The following is a 24,474-nucleotide window of genomic DNA, read 5'->3' as shown; positions in this document are numbered from 1 at the left end:
ACGCTCACGGCAAAATTGTCAGTTTTCTAAATTTGGCTAATTCAGTATGATATCGTACGACTTTCACTACTGCCAATGACTTCGCTGAACATCGTTTCCATCTAATACGTGATATTTACTTGCTTCTGTCACACACAGCAGCTTCCTATTATGGGGTTTGGGTAAGGGCACAATATTAATAAGTATGTCCTTAACGCTTCGTGCACGGAACTCGCATTAGAGATCCGGGAATTTGCACGTGATGAAGTCGTATGAGTTTATGCGAACAACATCGTGCAAGACCACATGAAATAGCCAACTCATAAATTATTTACGACTTTTCATGAGATCGGGTTGGCCTGAACTGTAGAGTGGATGAAACCAGATTTGACCTGCCCTGACACGCAAAGGCCCTTCTGGCCTGCCTTGTCTTTTGACAGTATTTGTTTGCTAATTTCCCTCTCCATTACTTCTCATAGTACTGTTTGCAGACATGATTCAGCCAAAATACCATCCACACCCATAATGACATGTATTAGTAAAAAGGCCAGAAGATTAAGCTGTTTACATATCCAGAGCATAATCGTGGCAAAGCAAACCAAGATGAGAAGGGAGCAGGTGGTGAGGGTTGGGGGTGTGTTGTTTATGAAGCATGAAAGCGCTCTTTCCTCAAGCTGTGGCTAATATTTATATATTAGCATTAAGGCAATATTTCATTAGGTTTGAATGTGTTTGGATTCAGGGACATTGTTAACAATTTATCTGAATGGGATCTGTGATGTTTTGTTGCTTCTTGTCTGTGGGCATAGACAGGACATGTATTTATGTAGAGGATGCAGCTTCAGTGGACAGCTGACATAAACATTAATATTTATTTGGAATGCAAAAAAGTGGATAATGGGGTTGGAAAGTGCTATTGGCACAGTTATATAAACCGCACATTCAGAGAAATCCAAGTTAAGATTAAGTTAAAACAGAATATACAATATACAGTAATTAAGACTACTTTATACAGTAGGGTCCAAAAGACTGAGATGATGAATGAAAATGCTTCTAACTTGTCTTTTTTTCCTCTAATATAATTCACAATTTTTAATAAAAATTAAAGCATGACAATTTGAATGTTTAACTGAAAAAGTCTCAAAATGTCATAGTATTTGGTACAGTATGCTGTCTTTTTCTATAATGAGAGCATGCACAGACGAGCCAGATGATTGATTGCAGTGACGATGATTGACAGATGACCATGGCAATGTTCTTTCGTGCACACTGATGCACGCTTTACTCGTTCTACTGTTACGGAGCTCACGCTGGCCAGGTAAATCTCATAAGCAAATTTAAATTTAATGTGTCACCCACTAATGTAAAATAAATATAAATTCTCCTCCCTGACCAGTAGGTGGTGGTAAAGAATGCAAATCACCAAAAACAAAAGAAGGATGTGAAAGTTGAGTAAAAAAGGACTTAAATATTGACCTGTTTCTCAACCACACCTATCATACCTCTTCTGAAGACATGAATTTAACCACTGGAAGATTATTTCATGCTACCTTTATGTGCTTGTTGGAGCTTCAAAGTTCTGGCACCATTCACTTGAATTGTGAGGACCTACAGAGCTGAGAAATTCTTCTAAAAATCTTCATTTGTGTTCTGCAAAAGAAAGAAAGTCGTACATAACTGGGATGGCATGAGTGTAAGTAAATGATGAGATCATTTTCATTTTTGGGTGAACTATCCCTTTAAGGGGGGTCACACTAGGCTTTGAGCATGCAATTTTTATTTATTTATTTATTTCGGACAGCACAATGGACAATGATATGGTGTCATGCAGGAGGGCTTCTGGTTTTAATAAGTAACACTTCACAAATATTATTATTTTGGGTAAACTATCCCTTTATCATGGGTTGTAAATATGCCTCTGCACCCACACACAATTATCTGTCCCTTTAAACTCCTCTAAATTCCCCCATTGCCCTTTCTCTGGTTAGGACATAATGTAAGTCTGAAGCCCTGCATACATTCATCCTGCAACTTGATATTTTTAATAGTACTTAGAAAGGCCAGGAAGTCTGTTTTCAGTAAAAACAAAACAATAATAGTATTGTAAATAACTTTTGCGTGCCAGGGCTACGTGCAGATGCTGGTGGTGCAGACGTGCAATTCTTTCCATAACAAAAAGTAAGCATATTTGTATTTTGGAAGCTCTTTAAGACGTTCCCCTCATTCAAGCAAAGTGAACAGGCCAGAACTCAGGAGCTGAAAACTGTAAATATGGTTATGCAACTCTGGGTTGATAGACAAACAGTCATCCCTTCCACAGTCAAATAAAGCTTTAGAGTAGTTTAAGATGAACAGATGACCTTCACTGATCACATTGTGGTGACTGGCCTTTACCCCCTGCTCCATATAGATTATCCTACCTGCATGTGTCAGTATGAATAGAGCACATCCAATATGCTGCTGTCTGACCGTGTTCAGTCTCAACTGTATTTTCACATTTAAAGCTTTTGCTACAATGCAATGAATGGCTTCACTGTCATATTTCTGTACTTTAACAATTCACTTCATGGAATACATGAGTTTTAACAGAAAAATTAAGTGCTTTTATCAAATTATAATCTTCACATCAATTGGCCCCATTCACTTCCATTGTAAGTGCCTTACTGTAACTGTGTATTGTGTATTGTGTATTGAACCCAGAATATTCCTTTAAGTCTTATAAAATATAATAGCCTAGTTTCTCACTATTAGGACACAATTCTCTGTATTACTGTATTATATAAGCATACATTTGAATGTATTATTCCAAAATGTGTAAGTGGGTTTACATATATATTTTATTAAGCAAGAGGCATAGAATATTGCTTACTATTCAACTGATATTCATTTGGACTGTATGTGTTTGTAACATGCATTTAAAGGATTCTTTCCCTTTACATGAAAAATAAAATATTTATCAAATAAAAAATACAGTTTAGACAGCACAGTGTAAAGAAAATGTTTTTCGGTGAAATTGAGTCACTTGATTGACAATAAGACTGATGGTGCATGCAATTGTTCATTGTTAATGTAGATTGCATTGGAATGCAGGTTAATAAAACAAACTTGTCTACATGAGTTAATGCATTCAAAGGCCTGGCCAAGACGTGTGCGCCTGGTTGCCAGATGAGCTCTGCAATGCCATTAGATTTGGCAGCCGTCTGCCATATGTCTATATACAGTTTCTTAAAGTTGATCTAACTTCTTGTTTGTTTACAGATCTGCACAGGCAGTTGCACTGGAAATTGCAATGGTTCCTTCCTAGCACAAAGGATATGTGTGTCAATTAGTTTAATCATTTACAGTAAAACTCAGGCATGATGGGGAAGTCATAAATCAGGCAAACTGTGCCGGTCATTCTGGCACTGAAAGTGCTTTCACTGGCTCTGCAGATATCATGTGGCCTATATCAGTGGGTCTCAACTGGATTGCACGTCTTTTCTGATAGTGTTGTGGACAGCGAGGAAAAGGAATTCTAAATGTAAACAATATAATGCTACTCCATATGTAATTGCATATAGTATATCAGTATAAATATGCTTCTATTTATCAAAATAAGAAGAAAACACCTTGTATCCAATCTAATAGGTATTTTGGTATAAATTCTTTTATCTGTGAAATGTGGCTATTACTACAATATTCCAATATTTAGCCCAGTGTTAGTTTCATGTGTTAGGCTGGTCAAAACAAACAAACAAACAAAAAATAAAACACTTCTTTTGTTTTTAAATTGACAAAATTGTCAATTATCCTATTTAGCCTATATCATTTTAATAATTTTGCACATTTTTGTGTCTATGTAATTCTTGGTAATAGTAATACATATTAATAAATGTTACTTTTATTCACTAAACACTTTTGGTAAAGTGTTTGGTCACCACTTAATGTCAAATGTAAAATCTGTGACCTAACATTTTGAACTGTTTCTGTAAATGAATGTGTATGCTGTCTAATGCTTATGTGACGGCATAAGCATTCTTAATGCTGGGTAGACTGAATCTACTTTGCTCTCTATAACACCTCTCTGCTTTTTCAACAAAGTATTGTGCTAGCTTTGCCACAACCCCTTACAGATATTACCTACCTGTCATAAGGAGAGAATCATCCTTTTTTATTATCTGACCCACATAAGAACACTTTAGAAATCTGAGGTTTGACCTCACATAGAACACTTTGTAAGATGTTTAAACCTCTATTTCAAAATAGGGACACGGTTAATAAAATATTCTGCATATTTATAGCTCTCATAAATGCTATGACCTGCACTGTTAATCTCTTAAACCTATCTGAAGGCACAGAGAATGTGGTTAGTATTGGAAAAGAAAAGACTTCCTTTTTTTAGTATGAGAGTCAAGCAAAGTTCCAAAACCCAATTTTTTAAATACAGATTTTTAAACCTGAGGCAATGCCTCATCCCTCCTTTTCTTAAAAAAAATGCAACAATCTGGTTTACAGTGAGGCACTTACAATGGAAGTGAATGGGGCAAATCTGTAAACATTAAAATACTCAGTTTCAAAATTTTAGCAACAAGACAAAACATTTTAGTATGATAAAATGACTTAAAAATCTTTTCTGTGTACATTTTAGCCAGTTTTAAAACATTGTTGCCATGACGATGTAATGTCAACAAACCCTAAAACCATAAAATGATTGTAAAAATGACAATTTAAACAACTTTACAGCTCAAATAATCCATGAGTTTTAACATAAGAATTAATGTAAGTGCTTTTATAAAAATGATAAGCTTCACATTTCCGCAATGAATCCCTCCAAACAATTAGCCCCATTCACTTCCATTGAAAGTGCCTTGATTTATTTTGTATTATTTATTATTTTAAAGAAAAGGAGGGGCAAGTCAAAATTAATTTTTGTGGTAATCAATATTATGCCACAAATGCTGTCGATTGAACTTAACTTGTATTGAACCCTGAATATTCCTTTAAGATAGGCCTAAAGTAATTAAATGAATTGGTTATGACTATACCATTTGTAGGCCAGTACTTTCACTTTATTTACACTACAGCACATAATACATGAGGTATTGTCTGTCGTGTGGTTCACCACACAGTCATTTTCCATGTCAACACTGAAAAGACTTATCATGACAGTGTTCTTGTGTCTGCCTCCTGCAATGCTTTCTGAAGCACACATACAGGCATCTTTCTTGCAATGTTGGTCAAAACATCACGTCACTCTTGGCCATATCTATTATGAGTTGATGCTGCTGCCATTTCAACAGCGCGAGATCAGGAATAGCTGAAATGTTTTGTGACATTACAAAAGTGTATCTGGATACAAAAAGCTGCCTGTGATGGTCATGAAGGGCTCTTGAACAACAGGCAACAATACGTATGTCCCACTTAATAAACAAGCAGCGTGACATGAGGGACACGAGAGCCCTCTAGTGTCAGCTTCCCTTTTTTAATATCCTCAAATGTAGAACAAATGTACTGTTTAATATCGTTACATAAAAACATTTTACAGTTTTTTTAATGCAATTTATTGTAGCCTTCGCAGCACACGCACGCACGCGATTTTACAAGGCTTGTTAGATTCAAGCTGAACATCTTATTTTGGCTTAGCATGAAATAAAGACAGAAAAATACTATATACTATTTGATAAATTTGTGTATTTATAAATTAATTCACAGAACAATTCGTTTGTACCGATCATACAAATAGGTAAATTGTAGTCACGCAGAGAAAGAAAACAATAGCTCCCTCTAGTGTACATCCACGTTCATTGTCAATCTGTATCAAACCATTTAAATACAGTATAGTTTAATTAAACTTCTCACTCCCAGAACACAACTCGCATTCATACATGAAAAGACAATTCCTGAGTTATGTATTTATGGTGAAGTTTCTCTGAGCAGCTTTCAAAAGGGGTCCCAAATGTTTCAGGCGATGACTTTCCCAATATCTTTCCAGTCACTTTTGATACTAGATAAGGATTTAAGAAATCTGAAAATGATTTCAGAAATCATAAAATAAAAAATGCATATTGCTGGGCATACTTCCATTTGTATGTCAGGTACCAATCTTTAATAGATCAGAGTTTTTCAAAATTATTCCTATAGAATTGAAAAGGGTTTTCCTTCAGGTTTATAAATCGAACAGTACTGTAAACAGCACTGTGGTCAGCCTCATACAAATATGAATATATATATATATATATATATATATATATATATATATATATATACAGTGCTGGGGTTCTCTCGTCAGGGGATCCTCATATTCAGGGGTCCTTGGCATCAAAAAGTTCTGAAAACCCCTGGATTATATTCAATATAGAGAACATTTTTTTGTGTACTAATGTCTCAAATAAGCAATATCTGGCCATTTAAAAAGTAATGAACAATTCACCACAAAAATTTCCCTTAGTCCATTCCAAGCCTGAAATCACGATTTAAAAATTCCATAATATTTCCAGGTTTTGATTTCCATTACCATGGGAACCCTGTTTAAATGCAAATAATAAAGTGTCCACAGTATTATCATATCTGAGTTTGATAAAGGTCTGTTTTCAATCAGAACTTGGTGAATACAGTGATTCTTGGTCTGATTTGTTCATATCATGGGATTCTTTGATCCACACAAAACCAATCTGTGTCCCAAATTTCATTCTATCCCTTACATGGGAGAAGAATAACTCAGGTTGGCAGGAGGTGCACAGCATGGAATCAGTTTTGTTTGGCAGTCTGACGTCCTGGATGTGTTCTGGTTTAATGCCACCTCTCTCCAGCAGAATTCTACAAGACAAATGATGATTGAGGCTAGGACATGCCACTACTTTCACAAATGCAAGATAAAGAAATACTCAAATAGTCAAAGAAAAGGTTAAAAGTCTACAATTGGGCCCATTTATAAGTCTTAATTTACCCTGGGCAATGATCAGTCTTTCTCTCTGAAAATATTCCAACAGAAATCCCCATTATGTCAAAGGTTATTTATTACTGAGAATAAATTCAGGAAATGGCATGACTTGTATGAGTGATCAATAAAATAGGTCTCGAATGTGCTGTTGAAGTCAGAGCAGGATTTAATTGGTTGTCCTTTAATGTTTACCTGGTTGTGAGTCTGATATCAACATACGGTGAAGGTGAGTCCATGTGTCTAACACAGTCTGGATGTATGGCATGGAACTCCCTGGCCGAATCTTGCTTCAGAGTAAAACAGCATGGTCCGACAGAAGGCCCGATCACACATACTATGTCTGCAGGCCTACTACCAAACTCTGAAACCATGGCTTTCACTGTTGCCATGGCAATTCCCATGATAGTACCCCTCCAGCCTGTAACACAGACAAGAAATATCAGATAAACAACCATGTTACCCTGAAAACCATAATAAGTTCATTGCATACATTTGATCAATTAAACTTGTTCCCTCAATTGACCCTTCTCTAAGCCCCGCCTTAAAAGCATTTCTTTCCAAGTGCGTAGATTTGGCTTGAACATTGACATGTTTCCATTGTTTATTGTTTAAATATTGGGGGGTTGTACTTGCTTGAATTTATTATGGGGGGGGGGTCTCCTGTTTCTGACCAATCCTGTCTTAGCAACGGTTGCCCTGCCACCAATTCCTTTTTACAATGAGTAATGTGTGTTTGAATAGTTTTAGGTGGGATTTGATATTATGAGATATTATGTGGAAACAGAAACAGCTCATATGTACCTAACATTTCCTATTTAAGTGCTTACACAATCATCTTTCAGTTCTTCATATATGACATATGTGAGCACACAGTCCAGTTGTGATATAACAAATTCATTGGAACATTATGTAAAAGCTCATAACATTTCTCACATTTACCTAATGCTTCCCTTAAAAGTAGCATAAGCAATAATTTTTTTAGTTCCAGTTATAAAGATTATGTAAGTACTGTCCAGCTATGAAACCAGCAGTGACATTGGCACAATTACTCTTACCCATGAAGGCTACTCATCACAGTTCCAACTGTGTGATTTCAGATTAAAAAATATCACACTGTGCAAAAAACCCTTCTCCATCTCCTTTGTGAAATTGCTTTATTTCTGTACCAATCATAAATGTGTAATTTATTTTTAAGATTGACTTCATTTTTGTTTCAGGGTTCACAGCGGGGGCTTTCAAAGGCTGCCATGGGGTGCTGAGAGCAAATTAGTAGAGAGAGGGGGGCATTAGGTTACAAATGGTGGGCATAATCATCATCAGTCATAATAATTAAATCTATTATTAAGTTTCTCTTTGCATTAACACTTTCATCTGATTTTGAAGTCTAGCAACACATCTGGTGAAGCGGTGTCAAATACACTGGAGGCACAACCTCAGCTAATGAATAGAAGACTTTGTTATGGGTTCTATGGTTTTATAGATACACGTTTTTGCATATATACAGTGAAATTCTTTTTTTTCAATGCGGGTCAATGCGAGCACAAAGCACTTGGTGTGGCATCTTGGCGGTGCTGGGGCTTGAACCCCCAACCTTCTGGTAAGTAACACAGAGCCACCTTCCATGTGTTTACTATGGTCTTGTTACAAATACCACTGTTAGGGGGGCATTCATCAAAAAAGATTGAGAACCACTGAGTTACATGAACACATGATGAGAAAATCTTCATTTTTGGGTGAACTATCCCTTTCATTCTCCTAAAACTAGGCTTAAATTTTCTTGATGCAAAAATATAATTTCATATGCTTTGTTTGTGACTTGGACTTGTTTTCATGTCTGATAAAAGGGTAACTCACCTGCATGTGCTACTCCAATTACCTTTGCCACAGGGTCAGTGAACAGCAGCGGCATGCAGTCGGCCCCTGGTGCTGCTATGACAACACCTACTTGATTGGTCACCAATCCATCATAACTGTCGGGTGCAGGTTTGCCCATCACCCACACATCACTGGCATGATTACACTGGAGTAAATGACAAAGATAGCTGCAATCAATGAAAACTACTTGTGTAGAAAATGTTTAATGAAATGAATTAATTTCCATTGTAAGTGCCATTAGCACTGATGGCAGAATAATCAACTGGCAGATTTAGAAGGTTGGTTTCCAGTGCAAAAATACCTTTAGGAGGTTGAACTGATGAGGTCTAAATCCAGCCTGCAGGCCGAGGCGCCGGAGGTTCTCGGCCACCACAGCTCGTGAATCTTTTCGTTGAGGGTTGCAAAAGAGGTTGAGTGAGCTCAGAGTGCTGATGTAAGATATACCTCCGGTACGAGTGGTGAAGCCATGAGCAAAACAGTCTTTAAATGAGAAGGAAATATAGAGCCACAGATTGACAGGAGGGTAAATAAACTTGAGTAAATTTAAAGGGAGCTGAATCTATCATCCTGGCATCATTTAAAGTAAACTACCAGTCAAACGTTTGGACACACCTACGAATTCTGTACATTTTATATTGTATGTGAAAATAGTAACACAAAAATGTTAAACAAATCGAAACTCGCTCTTATTTTAGCTTCTTTAAAGAGCAACCCTTAGACTAGATTACAGCACTGAAAAGTTGTTAAGTTAAAGAGTGCATTCAGTAATGTTTTTTTTATTAAAAAAATGTAATCGTATACAAATGTATTGTAATTTTGAACATGAGATCAAGACTCCATTCATATCAGTAACCTTATAAAGCTGTTTTATTCTACATGGAGTGGGTCCCCTCATGCGGGCAGCCATGTTAGGATCACATGACCTGCTGAATACTACTGGCTTATGCTACATTCTATTCAACTCAAAGAGTTGAATTTTCCTACTACTAAGTGCAATGGAATTCCAACTTGGAACCTCGTTCTGTAATTTTAAAGTCTGATTTCGCTGAGATGCAGGTGCGTGACGGAGATATACAAAGTAAGTGATAAACGTGAATGTTTCTTAAATAATATTGATTAATTAGTCAAAATTCCAACTTAGCATGATATTAAAGCTTGTTTAAACAAATGTCTGCAGAGACAGGTGTACAAAACATGGTAAATGATACACTCTTTTGATATTCGTACACCTGTAGCACAAATGCTAGCATTGCAGCATTGTTTATCAGTTGGTTTGTTAGGAGACGTCTCTGACTGCAGTAAAACATCTGCTAAGCTAATGGCTGCATTGCATTTTTGTTTCCTTACACTTCATCTTCCAAACATCTGCCAATGAAATGCCTTCATGGTGCGATATCGGAGATGTCAAGTACGAAAATCCCACATCTCACTTGAATGGATTGCAGCATTAATCTCAGTACCCGCCCCGTTATTAGACACTTCTACTCACTGATTAAATTATTCATGGCTGACTATGAATTATAGTACATTTCAACAATGGCCTCGGTAATTGAAGACTATGGATTTAGCTACATCCACACCGACAGGTGTCAGTGTAAGTCCCAAACCACACGTAAAAATTAGTGCAACATGTTTTGTAAACAAATGCATATGCGTGCACAATTTATACCTGCATACAGAACCATTTTCAAATATTTAAGCATAAAACTTTAGATGAAAAGGTTTTCAAGATCATGACAAACATATATTCAGTCAAGTGTGTTCTTTTCTTCATATTATTCCTGTTTTGCAGAAAATTAGCATAATTTTCTCACGGAATCTAGTTAAAATAAATATACATATATTAATCATTTTTAAATGTTATTACAGGAAAACAACCCACCTGAAATTATAGAGGACCTAAGAATTGTAATATCTCCTTTGGCCGCTGGTAGGTGCTGTAAAAACGTGGTAACCTCATGTTGAACGTCAGTGCTGCTGACTGTGAGGTCACCCAGCGTACAGGACAGATCGTCAAACATTATAATGTACTCAAAATTAAACGCCGAAGTGAAGAGGAGCTCCTGATAAAGCCGAAACATATCTCTTCCGTGGCTCGAAGTAACGAACTTTATATCGCTGATGTCCTCTTTGTCTATAGCCTGTTTGAATGAGTACAGCGAGGCTGAAAGAGAGCTTTTGCACAGAACATGTGGGGTATTTCCACTTAAACCGACAAACGTCTCCAGAATAGCGGTTCTGTGAAAGCGGTCCGTCCCCACGGAGTTCTCTACATGTTGGTCTATTATGATAAAGACACGTTCATGTGACCCTTTCCTAGTCATTGCACAAAACGTGCTGATGCGCTTTTCCAGACAAACGTCGTATTCCGGACAACTGAGATGCGTGAGATCCACCAGTGTAACTGTGGCCATCTCTGATAGTTACGTAATCTTGTGCCGAGCGTTGCACGTTTAGGTCGCTTTGCCTGGGATAGAGGATGTGTAAGGGCTATCACACCACACCTGAATAGGCTATATAGTTCTCAAACGAGGAACTTTTGTTTTATTTACAACGCAAAATAATATTTCCTCTCTAGAAGTACTTCCTTGAAAGTGTGTCGCACCGCCCACTGTGGAAACTCCTGAACATACAAGTTGCGCCTTGTGTGCTCTATTACTGGCAGGGGTTGCAGACGCAGATTGATTTATTTTGCAACCTATAGCTTGTGACATTAAGGTTCCTTTGCCACAGAATTCCCAGTCGATCGTTACAGTGATTTGTTGCCATTTGATTTTTCATTTTATTATCAGATAAATACCAGACACATTTCCTCATGAACTTCCCCATAGAGAAGTCGTGCAGTGGGATTGTTCTGAAGTCACAATGAACCACATAAACACATGCATTGATGTTATTAGTGTTTAAGTATGTTGAATTATTATGTCAATGAGTTTTTATGTAGAGTAGCCTACTGTAGTACAGTACTGATGCCAAACAAACAGGACATCAGAAGTGTTCTTATTTTTTCCAGTACAGTACCATTTGAATGGAATGTCACTTAGTGGAGTTGTCACACAAGGAAGTTGTCACAAGGGCTGTATCTAAACAGACAAGTTGTTTAAACAACAAATAAGCAACTGTATCTCACCACAATTGTACATAGTGGTTATCTCAGTTACCGTAGACTTTATCAGTTCAAACCATTCTGGCCATTCTCTGTTGACCTCTCTCAAAAACAAGGCATTTCCGTCCACAGAACTGCCACTTACTGGATGTTTTTTGTTTTTGGCACCATTCAGAGCAAATAGACTGTTGTGTGTGAAAATCCCAGGAGATCAGCAGTTACAGAAATACTCAAACCAGCTGGTCAGGCACCAACAAACATCCATACGATTATCTAATCAGCCAATCGTGTGGCAGCAGTGCAGTGCATAAAATCAAGCAGATAGGAGCTTCAGTTAATGTTCACATTAACCATCAGAATGGGGAAAAAGGTGATCTCAGTGATTTGGACCATGTGATTTGGTACCAGATGGGATGGTTTGAGTATTTCTGTAAATGCAGTAAATGTAAATTTACTCCGAATGGTGCCAGAAACAAAATGTATACTTTGAGAGATGAAATTATTATACTTTAGATAATTGTAAAGCAGTTCAATGGAAAGGAGGAGGTGAGAACCAGCTTGACAATATAAATACAATTTTAATAAATAACTAAAACTAAAAGACACAAACACACACACATAGGATGGAAAGCTGCCCGTAAATGCTCTCTCTCTGTCTTACCACCGTCTGCAGTCGGACTTTAGGGAGGCTTGATTAGCCTAATAAGGGGCCGGGTGTGTAAAATTACGACCCTGCCCCGCCCTCCGCCCTGTCACAATAGTATTTTATAAAAAGCAGGTTCCCATTACAAGAATGCATCCCATAATGTGACAACATTCCCCACAATGTAAGCAATTGCTGTAAATTTACAGCCAATTTTCAACACTAAAATACTGTTTTCATGTTAAACAGTTTAGTACTGTAGTTAGCAATGCATTATGGGCTGCTTAACTTGGAGCAACAGGACAGAGGCTTAAACAGTATGCTGATGTTTTAAATTACAGGAAACTACAGTATTTTTTAGAAACTGATTGACTGGGGAATTTGGAGCATGGTCAGAAGTTTGATACAACGTCAGTCTTTTACATTGAGGCTACTACTTTTGTTTTGGTAAATTTTCTTTATAAAATACAGAAATAATTTGCCATCAACTCCTGCGGGATTTCAGGAACCATTATTTGGATAGGAGATTTTCCAGAAGAGGACGCACAATTTAGATGACATGCATGCAACACATCATCGAGTGTTCTTCATCAACAACATTCATCGGGTCTTGCATCTACAAATTAAACGGTAATTAAAATCTTATTCATATTGTCAAGAATGTTTGATATCAAACTGATGCTCAGGAGCTTGTCTAGCTAGGGATTTGTCATTTATCAGTGAGGGTTAGATTTGAATGACCAAAACAATATTACTTTTGGGTGGTTTTTTGTTTAATTTTGGTAACATAAGCCAAACGTTTGCATCCGAGGAACAACACTTGTTAATTGGTAAGAGAGGCAATCGGCAGATGGAGGCAGCAGGAAAATATCATTGTACTGGAATAATTAGCCTACATTGATCGGCTATAACCGAGATGGTTTTGGTGAGTTTTATTTTGTGTCGACTTTTAATGTAGTGTGTTTTACAAACATTTAACAAGAAAATTAAGCTAATTGTAGTTCGGTTAGTTCAGAGAGACACTTGAATCCTCAAGGCTTTGCATTTTTCTGTTTAAACGGAAAATTGATGTGAAAATATTGCCTTTCTGGACTTTGTGAATGCATTTTGTTTATTTATCTGTCGCTGTGCGTCTCACACAGCCTACTTCTCCCAACAGTATAGGCTTTGTCAAACCGTTTTGCATCATCTGTGGCTTTTCTTTCACAATCTTAACATTGCAACTTGGTTAAGATTAAACATTTCTCCGTGAAGACTGATACGGTGTCAAAAACAGCCAGCCATAATCAAGACTAATCAGGCAGTAACAAAATGTTCCCCTGTCAGATCTGTTGTCATAACTGTGCCACAATAGTGACATACGTAAGGCACATGAGAATTCATAAAAATACACCTAATTTAACTTTTAAGTGTGTTTTGCCAGATTGCAGTCAGACTTTTCAAAACTTTTCAACGTTTAAGTGTCACACTTACAGACATAACAAACGTGTAGTTATGCCTACTTTGTCTGGTGTTGAACTAACATGTCATGTTAATATCTGCAGTGCAAGGTGTGAGACTTTGACTGCATTTTACTCTCATTTGAAAACACACATTAGAGAGGGGAAAACAGTCGCTTGTCCTTATAGACACTGTAGCAAGAGCTTTACAGTTTTATCAACATTCACATCACACATGAGTCGGAAACATAAAAATGGTACTGAGGAAAATTTGGCTGAGTCCGTTGTGAATCCTGGTGTTTCCCATGAGAGTGAACAAGATCAGTCTGATATGCAGATTGAGCCTCCCAGTGATGCAGGTGATGAACAAGAGATTTCCCAGAAATTGCTGATGAATCACAGTTCTTTAAAAATGTAGCCCTTTTTTATTTGAAATTGCAAGCAAAGTGTTTGCTTCCATCCTCTGTCATCCAAACAATTATTGAAGATTTTCAGGAAATACATGATATAAGCCAGTCACATTTGCTTTTCAAACTAAAAGAGAAGTTGATAACACTTGGGATTTCTGAACCTAACACAAACAATGTGATTGAAGTCATGAAAACTGAGGATCTCTTTAGGACCTGCAACACTCAGCCACTGAAAACTGATCAGAAAAGAAAAACAGTTTTCAAGAACAGCTTCAACTATGTTGAGCCAGTTCAGATCTGTCTAGGTCAGAATGAGGCAGGCAAAGAGTGTTTTGCCCATTATGTTCCTATTAAACAGACAATTGATTCTCTATTCCATTGCCAATCAGTGCAGGAACAATATAAGCAAGTACACTCCAGTATTGGTTCTAAGGATATTCTTAAGGATGTGTGGGATGGCAAAAATATGGCTGAGAATGTTCTCTTCCAGACGGAGAGCTCATCACTGAGCTTGATCCTGTATCAGGATGCATTTGAAGTGGTAAACCCACTGGGATCTGGAAAGAAAAAACACAAGATACTTGCAGTGTATCTAACTCTTGCAGATTTAATACCACACAACAGATCCAGCACTGATCAAATGCAACTTGTTCTTCTCTGTAAAGAACATGATTTTAAGTATTTTGGTCAAGACTTGGTTAGGGGCACCCTCGTCAATGACCTTAAAGATCTTGAGCTCAATGGTGTTACCCTGTTTGATGGAAAGGTCTACAAGGGAACTTTGTGTGCCATTGCAGGCGACAACCTAGGCTCACATAACATAGGAGGCTTTGTGGAGAACTTCAGCAGGAGTTCACACTTCTGCAGATATTGTGATATCAGCAGAGAAGCATTCCATGCAGATCCTCTTATCCAGGGCACAAAACGCACAGTGCAGTCATACAGTGGTCATGTTCAGAGCAGTGAAGGACAGTCTACATCTAGTGGAGGTGTTAAATTTGACTCTGTGTTCAATACGCTCAAATACTTCCATGTATGTCAGCCAGGGTTGCCTCCATGTCTTGGCCACAATCTTTTTGAAGGTATTGTATCCTCTGATCTGGCACTGTACATTAACCATCTTGTTAAGGTGGATAAAATGTTTAACTATCTTGAGTTGAATCGACGAATAAATCAGTTCAAGTATCTTGGTAGGGATGCTAATGACAAACCGTGTGAGGTTAATCCAGAGGGTGTAAATCTTGGGGGACATGCTGTGCAGAATTGGTGTTTGCTGAGAATGTTGCCCGTTTTGATCGGAGACAAAGTAAAATATCCACGTGACAAAGTATGGCAGTTGGTTTTGCAACTTAGAGAAGTTGTGGACCTCATTTGTGCACCTGCAATTTCAAATGGCCAGATAGCCTACCTAAGAGTTCTGATTGATGAATATTTGCATTGCCGAATACAAACCTTTCCTGACAACCCACTGAAGCCCAAACATCATTATGTCAGTCATTATCCTGAGCTCATTATCCAGTTTGGGCCACTTATTCGCCTGTGGACTTTAAGATTCGAGAGCAAACACACATATTTTAAGCAGTGTATGAGAAAATTGCGCAGCTTTAAGAATCCATGTTCTACTCTTGCAGAGAGACATCAGCTTCTGCAGGCCTTTCTGAGTGCTGGCACCTTCTTCCCTCCAGGTGTTTCAGTGGAGAGGGGCACACAGTTTTTCTCAGATGACTACAATGATGTAATCATAGAAGCAGTTGCACATCACAATTTTAAGTCCACAAACACTCTGATAGCCAATGAAGTGACTGTGAAGGGGACAAAATACAAAAAGAACATGCTCATTGTGATTGATGATGATGAGGGGCTTGTCACTGGAAAAATCAAAGTGGTTCTCGTTCATAAGGATTCAGCAATATATTTTATTGCTGAAAAGTATCATGCCCTGCGTATTCCTGACATGGGTGTTTACAGCCTCACACTGATGCAGAGAAGCTACTGTTGTATTAATCAGGAGAATCTGCTAGATTACTATCCCTTGCCTGAGTACACTCTCCATGGCACACCACTGATCATTCTTCACCATTCTTTCCCTCTAGTCCAGAATGATGGCGAACATGAGTGAAGAGATCAAAGAGATAATCTGCAAGACCTTGCCAAATCTGTCTGAGGAGACCCAGTTGCAAATAGTATCGAAACTTCAGAGCTCCGGCATGGAGTCAAAAGAAGACTTAGAATATGTACAACAGGAAGACATTGCTGATTTGTTACCTGTTATCCAGTGCAGAAAACTCCTGGATGCATTCAAATTAGGTAATGTATGGTTAATTTAGTGTGGCATTCTCTTGTCAAATTCTCTTGTTTATGCAGTTGTGGAATTTCTTTTTTCTAAAACTACATAATGCACCTTTAAACTTTTCAAATATGCCTAATAAGGAAAGTTAAGTAGACTTTTGGCCAAATCTCTGCAGTGACTCTGATATAGCTTATTAGTTATGTGCCCTAATTCTTTTTGTTTTTTTGTTTTTTAGAAACCGAGACAGTTACATTGGATCTTCAAGTCATTCCAACTTCGTCACCACTGACGAGTAGTGATCGATCGGTGTCTAGGTCTTCATCACCAACATTATGCACTCCGCCTAATTCTAGCTCCTCGGCCATTTCATCATGTTCAAGCCAGACAAGAAACAGCGAGCCAAGCAACAGACCTTCCACATCTCAGATACTGAAAACATGGCCAGAAACATTCCAGGTCCCTTGGGAACAAATGCCACAGGAAATTCGTTCTGCAATTGCAGATGGCAAGAGACCTAAACCAGTGGAGCGACACCAGATGGTACGAGTACTCGTGGTGAAATGAGAAGGTATGAAGCTAACCCCACTCGCGCACAGTGCCTAACTGTGGTTCGAAATATCATCAGGCAGTATCCAAAGAGTTTTGCTGATATTGCACCAGATGGGTCACTTCTGTGTGGAGGTTATACATCACTTTTGATTCAAGTGAAAAACCGCATTGAGAATGTGAACCGTGACGGAAGCTTCTCATGCCACCGATCCTCTACAGGCAAGAGGGGTCCAACTGACACATATGGATGTACACGATTTCAGCCAGAGCTACCCCCAGAAGAAACTGACGACACTGTGGAGCAGCACCGCCAGAGACTGGAGGAGATTTATAGACAGGAGGGTGCAGGTGGAGCAGAAAGAGCAGAAGTTAAAAATCTAATGGAGATCATATTCTCTCTACGATGTCGCCATATAAATACACTTCCACCACCTGACATTGAAGATGTGAAAAGCAAATGGCCTTTTCTTTTCACGCCAAGGTATATAAATGCACATGTTGAGTTGCTCACAGACATCAATGTGCTTCGTAGCTTGGAACTCAGTATGGAGGAATGTGGAAGAGCCATCACAGAATACTTCAGGGGAAAACCTACCAACAAAGATGTCAAGGATATCCTCTCTAATGGTGAAGATAATGAGATGGCACTTCGTGTTGTTCAGCTGCTCATGGCACACTTTGGAGAGGACCTAACCGGGCTGATCCTTCTTACAGATGTAAGTTTTATTTTTTCTTTCTAACCCTGTGTTTTAAAGGGTGACTTAACCAGTCTTCAGTGTCCAGACACCTAATTTGTGTACTAGTTTTGGGGAGTACTACTACATTATGTGAAAACAGTAGTGTATATTATTTTGTGGCTCAGAGGAAGCTGCATTTAAGCTGATATATTTCCTCAATGTTGTCACACAGTTGCTAAATTGCATTATGGGTAAAGTAGGTGCAAGGTTTTAAAAAGTATTTCACTTGTCTCCTTTGTCCTACTATGACACTGTTGAACGTTTTAAAAGCAAATGATCAAATCAATACAGCAGAAACAGAAATATAATTTTTTTTATTCCAAATATTCTTCTTCCTTTTCAAAAGCTGGTGCCTACATTATCCACAATGCAACTTGACCACTGAGTGACATTACTTGAGGCAATTTATTAGATTATGTGCAGTTTCCTCTGGAACCACAAAAGGGTTCATACTAATTTTTAGACATTTACAGTAGAACTCCCCAAGACCTGTAAAAATAAAATTGTTACCCTTTAAATTTTGAATGCCAAATCTATTTAGCAGTTTGACTGTAGGTAGACAGAAGCCTATCTCATTTGCCTCTAGGTTACTCTCACCTCGTATTTACTAATTATTGACCTTTTTATAATTTTTCTTCTTAAAAATGTTATTATGGTAAGCATAATGTATTTGTTCCCTAAAGGTGTCTGCCACTGCAGCTGACGTTGAGACAACTCTCAGTCTTCCTGCAAGTCCTCGCCTGATACTTCCTGGTATACATTTCATTTAGATTAATTGATAGACACATTATATATCATAGCGGCCATTCATCTTGAGTTTACAAATGTTTATACAAGGTAACATGCATTCTCATGTTGCTATGACTTGAAGTTTCAGGTGCAACAGGGCAAGTCACAATTAAAGGTTGGATGATCACCTTAGAGGGCCGTGTAATCTCTGAGGGCATCACACCAACATTTGCAACGGGACTTGCTGCTGTGTTTGCAATCTACTACATATTCAACCTTCAATATCAAGATGAGGCAGCCTGCACTCTGGAATTCATTCAGAGGTAAAACCCCTTCATTCCTTGTCATCATTATATGGATATATACAATTAAATTAATGTGTTTGTATTGTTTGCATAAAATGGTATTACATTTCAAGCCACAACACGCATAAAATGGTATTAGTACTGTACATTTCAAGCCACAACACACACACACACACACACACACACACACACACACACACACACACACACACACACACACACACACACACACACACAGTATTTTGTTGTACTATAGGCTTTATCATAATTCCATTTGATGTCACTTCTATATGTCATTCAAGTCAACTCTATTTGTGCAATGAAGAAAGACAAAACAAAAACAATTCATTGCATTTAATTGAATGTACACAAAACAGTATGTTGTTGCAACCCCACTCTGATCTTAGACTATTTTGATTTCAGGTGCTTCATTGGTATAAATCCAGAGAGAGGGACAAAGGCCAAAAGGGGCAAGGTTGTCTCCAAGAAGAAAGGTGTGATCGTCCAGAAGAAGTCTTCTGCAGTCAATACACACGTCGCCATGCTACTGAAGAATCTCCTTGACTTTGAATGGAACTTCATATAGATCGGTGAGCTCTCTTTAATCTCACGCTCTTTGTTTTGACAGTCTGGCATTGCCACATTAAGCCACAAGAGAACTGGTATTATTACTTTATAAACATTAGCTTGGAGTGTATCAGGATACTGTACATTCCTGATTGTATAGTTTATTTATTATTATGATAATGATTGTTTGTTGTTGTTTGACAGTGGCAACACTGGAATAATGCTGCAGAGAGGAGCAGCGGCTACCAAAGTGATGGTCATCTCTCCTGGATCCACAAGTACTAAGACGTATAAACACACGCCTACCTCACAGGACTATTTTATGAGGTAAAAACACAAGCCTACCTCACAGGACTATTTTAAGAGGTAAAAACACAAGCCTACCTCACAGGACTATTTTAAGAGGTAAAAACACAAGCCTACCTCACCAGGACCATTTTAAGAGGTAAAAACACAAGCCTACCTCACATGACAATTTTATTAAGAATTTACCTGCAAGTCTAGCTCGCAGTGGCACAGGTGCCTACCTTACAGTTTCATCCCTAAATGTTTTTATGTATGCATATTATGCATATTGTCAAAATGTTCTACTGTACTATAATAGTTTCAAATGGCCTTAATGTACATTTTCAAAATGTTCTCAAGTTTGTTTTCGAAATGTTGCCAATTCTGCGTATGTTCAAAATGTTATAATGAAAGTATATTTTTACAGACAGCAGAGAATACATTGCAGAATATATATGTAAATCTTTTAAATTGACTTTTGAGGAAATTGTAATCTAACTCAGAGGACTATTTTAAGAGGAAAAACATGTGCCTGTGGGATCCCCCCCCCCCCCTGGGAATCTGCCAAAGATGCTTGGATGCTGTATGTTCTTACTCATGTAATCAAAAAGGTGCCTACCTTACATTAACTTTAAGAGTTAATCAGTTGAGTTTTACTGTTTTTGAATCCATTCTGCCGATCTCCGGGTCTGGCGATAGCACTTTTAGCATAGCTTAGCATTGATCATTGAATCTTATTAGACCGTTAACATCTCTCTCAAAAAAATGACCGATATGGCTAGGAACTATAATCTCGTTCCTGCGTAACAATCAAGGAACTTTGCTGCAGTACCATGGGTGCAGCAGGTGCAATGATATTACGCCACGATTGAAAATTAGTGCCGGTCACGTTGGAAGTTATAGCTGGGGACTATTTTCAGGCGCTGCGTAATAACATTGTGCCTGCTCACCCATGGTATGGCAGCAAAGTTCATTGATTGTTACGCAGGAAAGAGATTATAGTTCCTTCCTAGCCATATCGGCCTAGAGAATCGCAACTTTTCATTTTCCGTCTGTCTTAGTACACGATGTAACTACAGAAGAGTCACGTTTTAAATAGGAACAATATCAAAACTCTTTGGTCATTTTTTTGAGAGAGATGCTAACGGTCTAATCAGATTCAATGATCAATGCTAAGCTATGCTAAAAGTGCTACCGCCAGACCCGGAGATCGGCTGAATGGATTCAAAAACGGTAAAACTCAACTGATTAATTCTAGAACTAGAATTCTAGTTGGAAAATGAGCCTATTTCCAAAAAAAAGTGGAGTGTTCCTTTAATGTTCCTTAAATAGTCCTTAAGTTTATTGCCATAGTCTAAAGCAGACACTACTAGGCTGTTTCTGTTTGCTACTAGAAATCTCTTCTCAGCGTCGTCCAACAGGGTTTATTTTATTTTTTTCCATTTTTTTGTATTGATTTTAATATTGACATTGCTCTTTGAAATAAAGGTTTTTGATTTTGAAGTTTGTATTGCTTATTTTGCATAATATTCACAATAATGCATATCTTAAGAAACTGTCTATAGGCCTGAGAATAGTTCATTGCAATCAATATTGAATAAATTAATACATTTAGTTATTGTATTATCTATTGTGCCTGTCTACACATGTATACTGTGAGACGTTAAAGTAACAACCTAAACAATATTATTGTAATTTCCAAATTATCACAGAAATATGCTGCATTTATTTTTTTACTGTATTAGACTGTGAAATAATTTAACAGTGTGACTACAGAAATATACTGTATTTCTGGTTTACAGACTACTACTGTAAAATAACTGTATATTGCTGGCGTCTTTGCTGCCAGCTCTTTACTGTAAATTATAGAAATACAGAAATATACAGTTTTTCTGGTTTACAGACTACTACCGTAAAGTCATTTTACGTATGAATACCATAAAAATAACGGTATACTGCTGGCGTCTCTGCTGCCAGCTCTTTACTGTTATTTTACAGGAAATTTTTTTACAGTGTTACAGTTAAATTATCAATATGTTTTTCTATAGGCAATGTTCAATAAGATTCATCAATTATTCAATGATCTTCATAAATGACCCCACTCAGAGAAATATTCACTAAAGAGTGTGATAAAACGTTTAGCCAATGGATGGGGATGCCAGCTCTGTAACTGCACTACAAAATAACATCCTTGAATACACCTTATTACATATATAAATATAATAGTATTAATAATGTCAATATCAGTCTGACCAGTTATGTACTTCTTTACACCCTTCCAAATTGACACATCATGGTGATGAATTCATCTTTTGATGATAACTTGCATTTTGCACATAGCCTGCAGCTTATGTGTCCTCAGTGGCCAACAGAGGGAGTACAATTACCAGATCATTTTACTTTTACTCTGATCAGTGCACTTACTCTGCTCTGAAATATGCACTGTAACCACATCTCATATGATCTAATCTGATTTATGCCTATTTGTCTGGCATTATTGTGCTCTGTGAATCTCGCTGAATATGCTTAGATAAGATCAAGTACAGCAAAAGTAAACATTTTATTAAAACATTGCTTAACTAAATCTTAAGTAGATACTCGTGTCTAAATGTATTTAACCAAAATCAGATAATTTATACCTTTAAAAGTAATCCTTAAAAAAAAAAAAAAAAAAAAAAAATAGACCTACTCTTGGGTTAATTGGATTATATAGACTTTTCTGTGTTTTAATGTAACTTTTTGTCATTTTGTATGTAATTTGTTTTTTTTTTTATGACATTTTCACACTCAACACTCATAAATCTTGTCATGCAGTGCATATTTGTTAATGCAATATCCTGTTCCATAACACATGTCGTAGCCTATATAAAACTTAAATCATAATGTAAGATTATTTGCCAGTCTCAAATGTGTTTGCACATCGGTTTTATTAGAATGCACAGAAGTGCGTTTTGTACCTTATTTGGAGACTCGTGCACGCTGATCCGTGTCGCGCGCGCCTCAGTCTCTCGTACTAAGCGCGTGGAAACAGCAGATGTGCTGTCAGATGCACCAGCACTGACGTGCAGCTTTTCGCCATTCTGCTCCATTCACGCCTATTGTGGAAGATCACAGCGCCGTTTCACATCGAGGATAGGAATAGGCTTGAATCAAAACGGTAAGAGCCTTTCATTCATTCTTCAGTGTTGCTGTTCTGTGTATTCGCTCCTTTTGTACGTCCTTCATCATTTCATCAGACTGAACACCATCACAACGATTCCCCGTATCGAAGCATCAGTAACATCTGTGAGCGCTGTGACACATTTTACTTAGGCTATTTTTATTATAATTTTCCAAACAGAATACCCTGCCGGCATTAATATAATACTTGTTGAAATACTTGTTGAGACTGATAGAATATTAGAATAATATGTTTAAAGTCAGTGTTTGAAAGTTCAACGCTAAACTGTTGTTGTGGATTCAGAGTTTACACTAGAAAAGAATATAAAAATAATCCACTATATGAAGGAGATATTTTAACGTGTTTAACGTGATGAAAGCTGGCTCAAAAGCGATAGACGGTCAAAAACAACTAGTTTCTCAGCTGGACGATGTTTTGAAACGGGCTGAAGACAAGAGACGAAGGCTATCCCATTACTTCAAATTCTGCTTTGAGAACGTGAGTGTTGAACGTCGTTTCATTTCAATGTTACCAGCAGTTTTATGTATCATTGGGACTTCACGAGCGTCATATGGTTTAGTTGCTCTTTAAAAACAGCTTCTTGGCCGGTGCCCTTAATAACATGTCACCTGGACAACCGCTTCAGCACCATGGAGAGAGTTCTGCTTGCTGGAGAATGCTACAAGATCCACATTCTGAGAAAATGAAAGATGAATTTTTTTTTAATTTCTCAGGTTGTTAAGTATCATTTTAATTCTTTAATAATAAAAAATGTGACACAAAGTTTATAAAAAAACTACTGAAGTCATTAATAATTTGAACTGTGGCGAATGTTTTCTTGTAGACTACTCATTAGAATAATTTGCGCTATCCAACGTCTACATGACAAACCTTTCAGTGGCTTTTCTAAAATGCAATTTGCTTAAAAGGCATTATTTTCTCCTCTAAACAATCAACACAACTCATGCATCTGTAGTACAACAGCATGCATGCTTTTTTCAGCTGACTTAATAGTAGGTCTCAGTGTAGAATTAGATTTCATTCAGATTCAAATATAAATAAACGTTAACTTTACAAGTATAACTCTTAAATTTGATGTCGTCTGATGCAAGGTATTATTTACAGTGAAAGATAGAATAAATTGGAATAGAACTAAATTGCTCTAGAAATCCCTTATACATCCCAAATGGAGCTCTAGAGGAAGAGAGAGATGAGAAATGAAACAGATGTTTTCTAAGGATGATTGAGTAAGCTGTTTTAAGTAGCCCTTTTTCAGTCTACAGTTCTGACAGCATTAGTTGTGCCTTTCTTTTAAAGGTGCTGTTTAAGAAACATCTATTGTATGTCAAATTAATGTTAACATTTTGTACCAAACGTTTTTAAATGTAGCTTACACACCACCAAACTCTTTTGCAGACAAAGCAGCTCAATTTCACTCACTGAGCACTTTATTAGGAACACCCGTTCACCTTCTTCTCCTG

At 37.4% G+C, this 24,474-nt stretch overlaps 2 protein-coding genes across 3 annotated transcripts in view; one reads left to right on the top strand and one right to left on the bottom strand.

The window, feature by feature from the left end:
• Positions 1-5,676: 5,676 nt before the first annotated feature.
• On the bottom strand, positions 5,677-11,332 carry LOC127659212 (purine nucleoside phosphorylase LACC1-like). Its single transcript, XM_052148925.1, has 5 exons — positions 10,656-11,332; positions 9,075-9,253; positions 8,753-8,918; positions 7,091-7,316; positions 5,677-6,774 (listed from the first exon to the last, which is right to left on the bottom strand). The coding sequence occupies exons 1-5, from the start codon at positions 11,185-11,187 to the stop codon at positions 6,549-6,551; spliced, it is 1,329 nt and encodes a 442-aa protein (XP_052004885.1). The 5' UTR covers positions 11,188-11,332; the 3' UTR covers positions 5,677-6,548.
• Positions 11,333-22,863: 11,531 nt separating this feature from the next.
• Positions 22,864-24,474, top strand: part of LOC127659108 (ecto-NOX disulfide-thiol exchanger 1-like) — a 159,084-nt gene continuing 157,473 nt past the window's right edge. For both annotated transcript variants that reach the window (XM_052148761.1, XM_052148760.1), the window contains exon 1: positions 22,864-22,990. The gene's annotated coding sequence lies outside the window, so the exon portion shown is untranslated. The remainder of the gene's footprint in view (positions 22,991-24,474) is intronic.

This window comes from Xyrauchen texanus, chromosome 18 (assembly GCF_025860055.1).
Source record: "Xyrauchen texanus isolate HMW12.3.18 chromosome 18, RBS_HiC_50CHRs, whole genome shotgun sequence".
Taxonomy (NCBI): domain Eukaryota; kingdom Metazoa; phylum Chordata; class Actinopteri; order Cypriniformes; family Catostomidae; genus Xyrauchen; species Xyrauchen texanus.
This window is presented reverse-complemented; position numbering and strand designations above follow the sequence as displayed.

Bases quoted from the DNA above. Each gene is read 5' to 3' on its own strand.
- LOC127659212 (XM_052148925.1), bottom strand. From the start codon at position 11,187: ATGGCCACAGTTACACTGGTGGATCTCACGCATCTCAGTTGTCCGGAA. The intron at 8,919-9,074 runs GTATTTTTGCAC...CATTTACTCCAG, and splicing joins ATCAGTTCAACCTCCTAAAG to TGTAATCATGCCAGTGATGT. The intron at 6,775-7,090 runs GTAAACATTAAA...TTTGTCTTGTAG, and splicing joins GATATCAGACTCACAACCAG to AATTCTGCTGGAGAGAGGTG.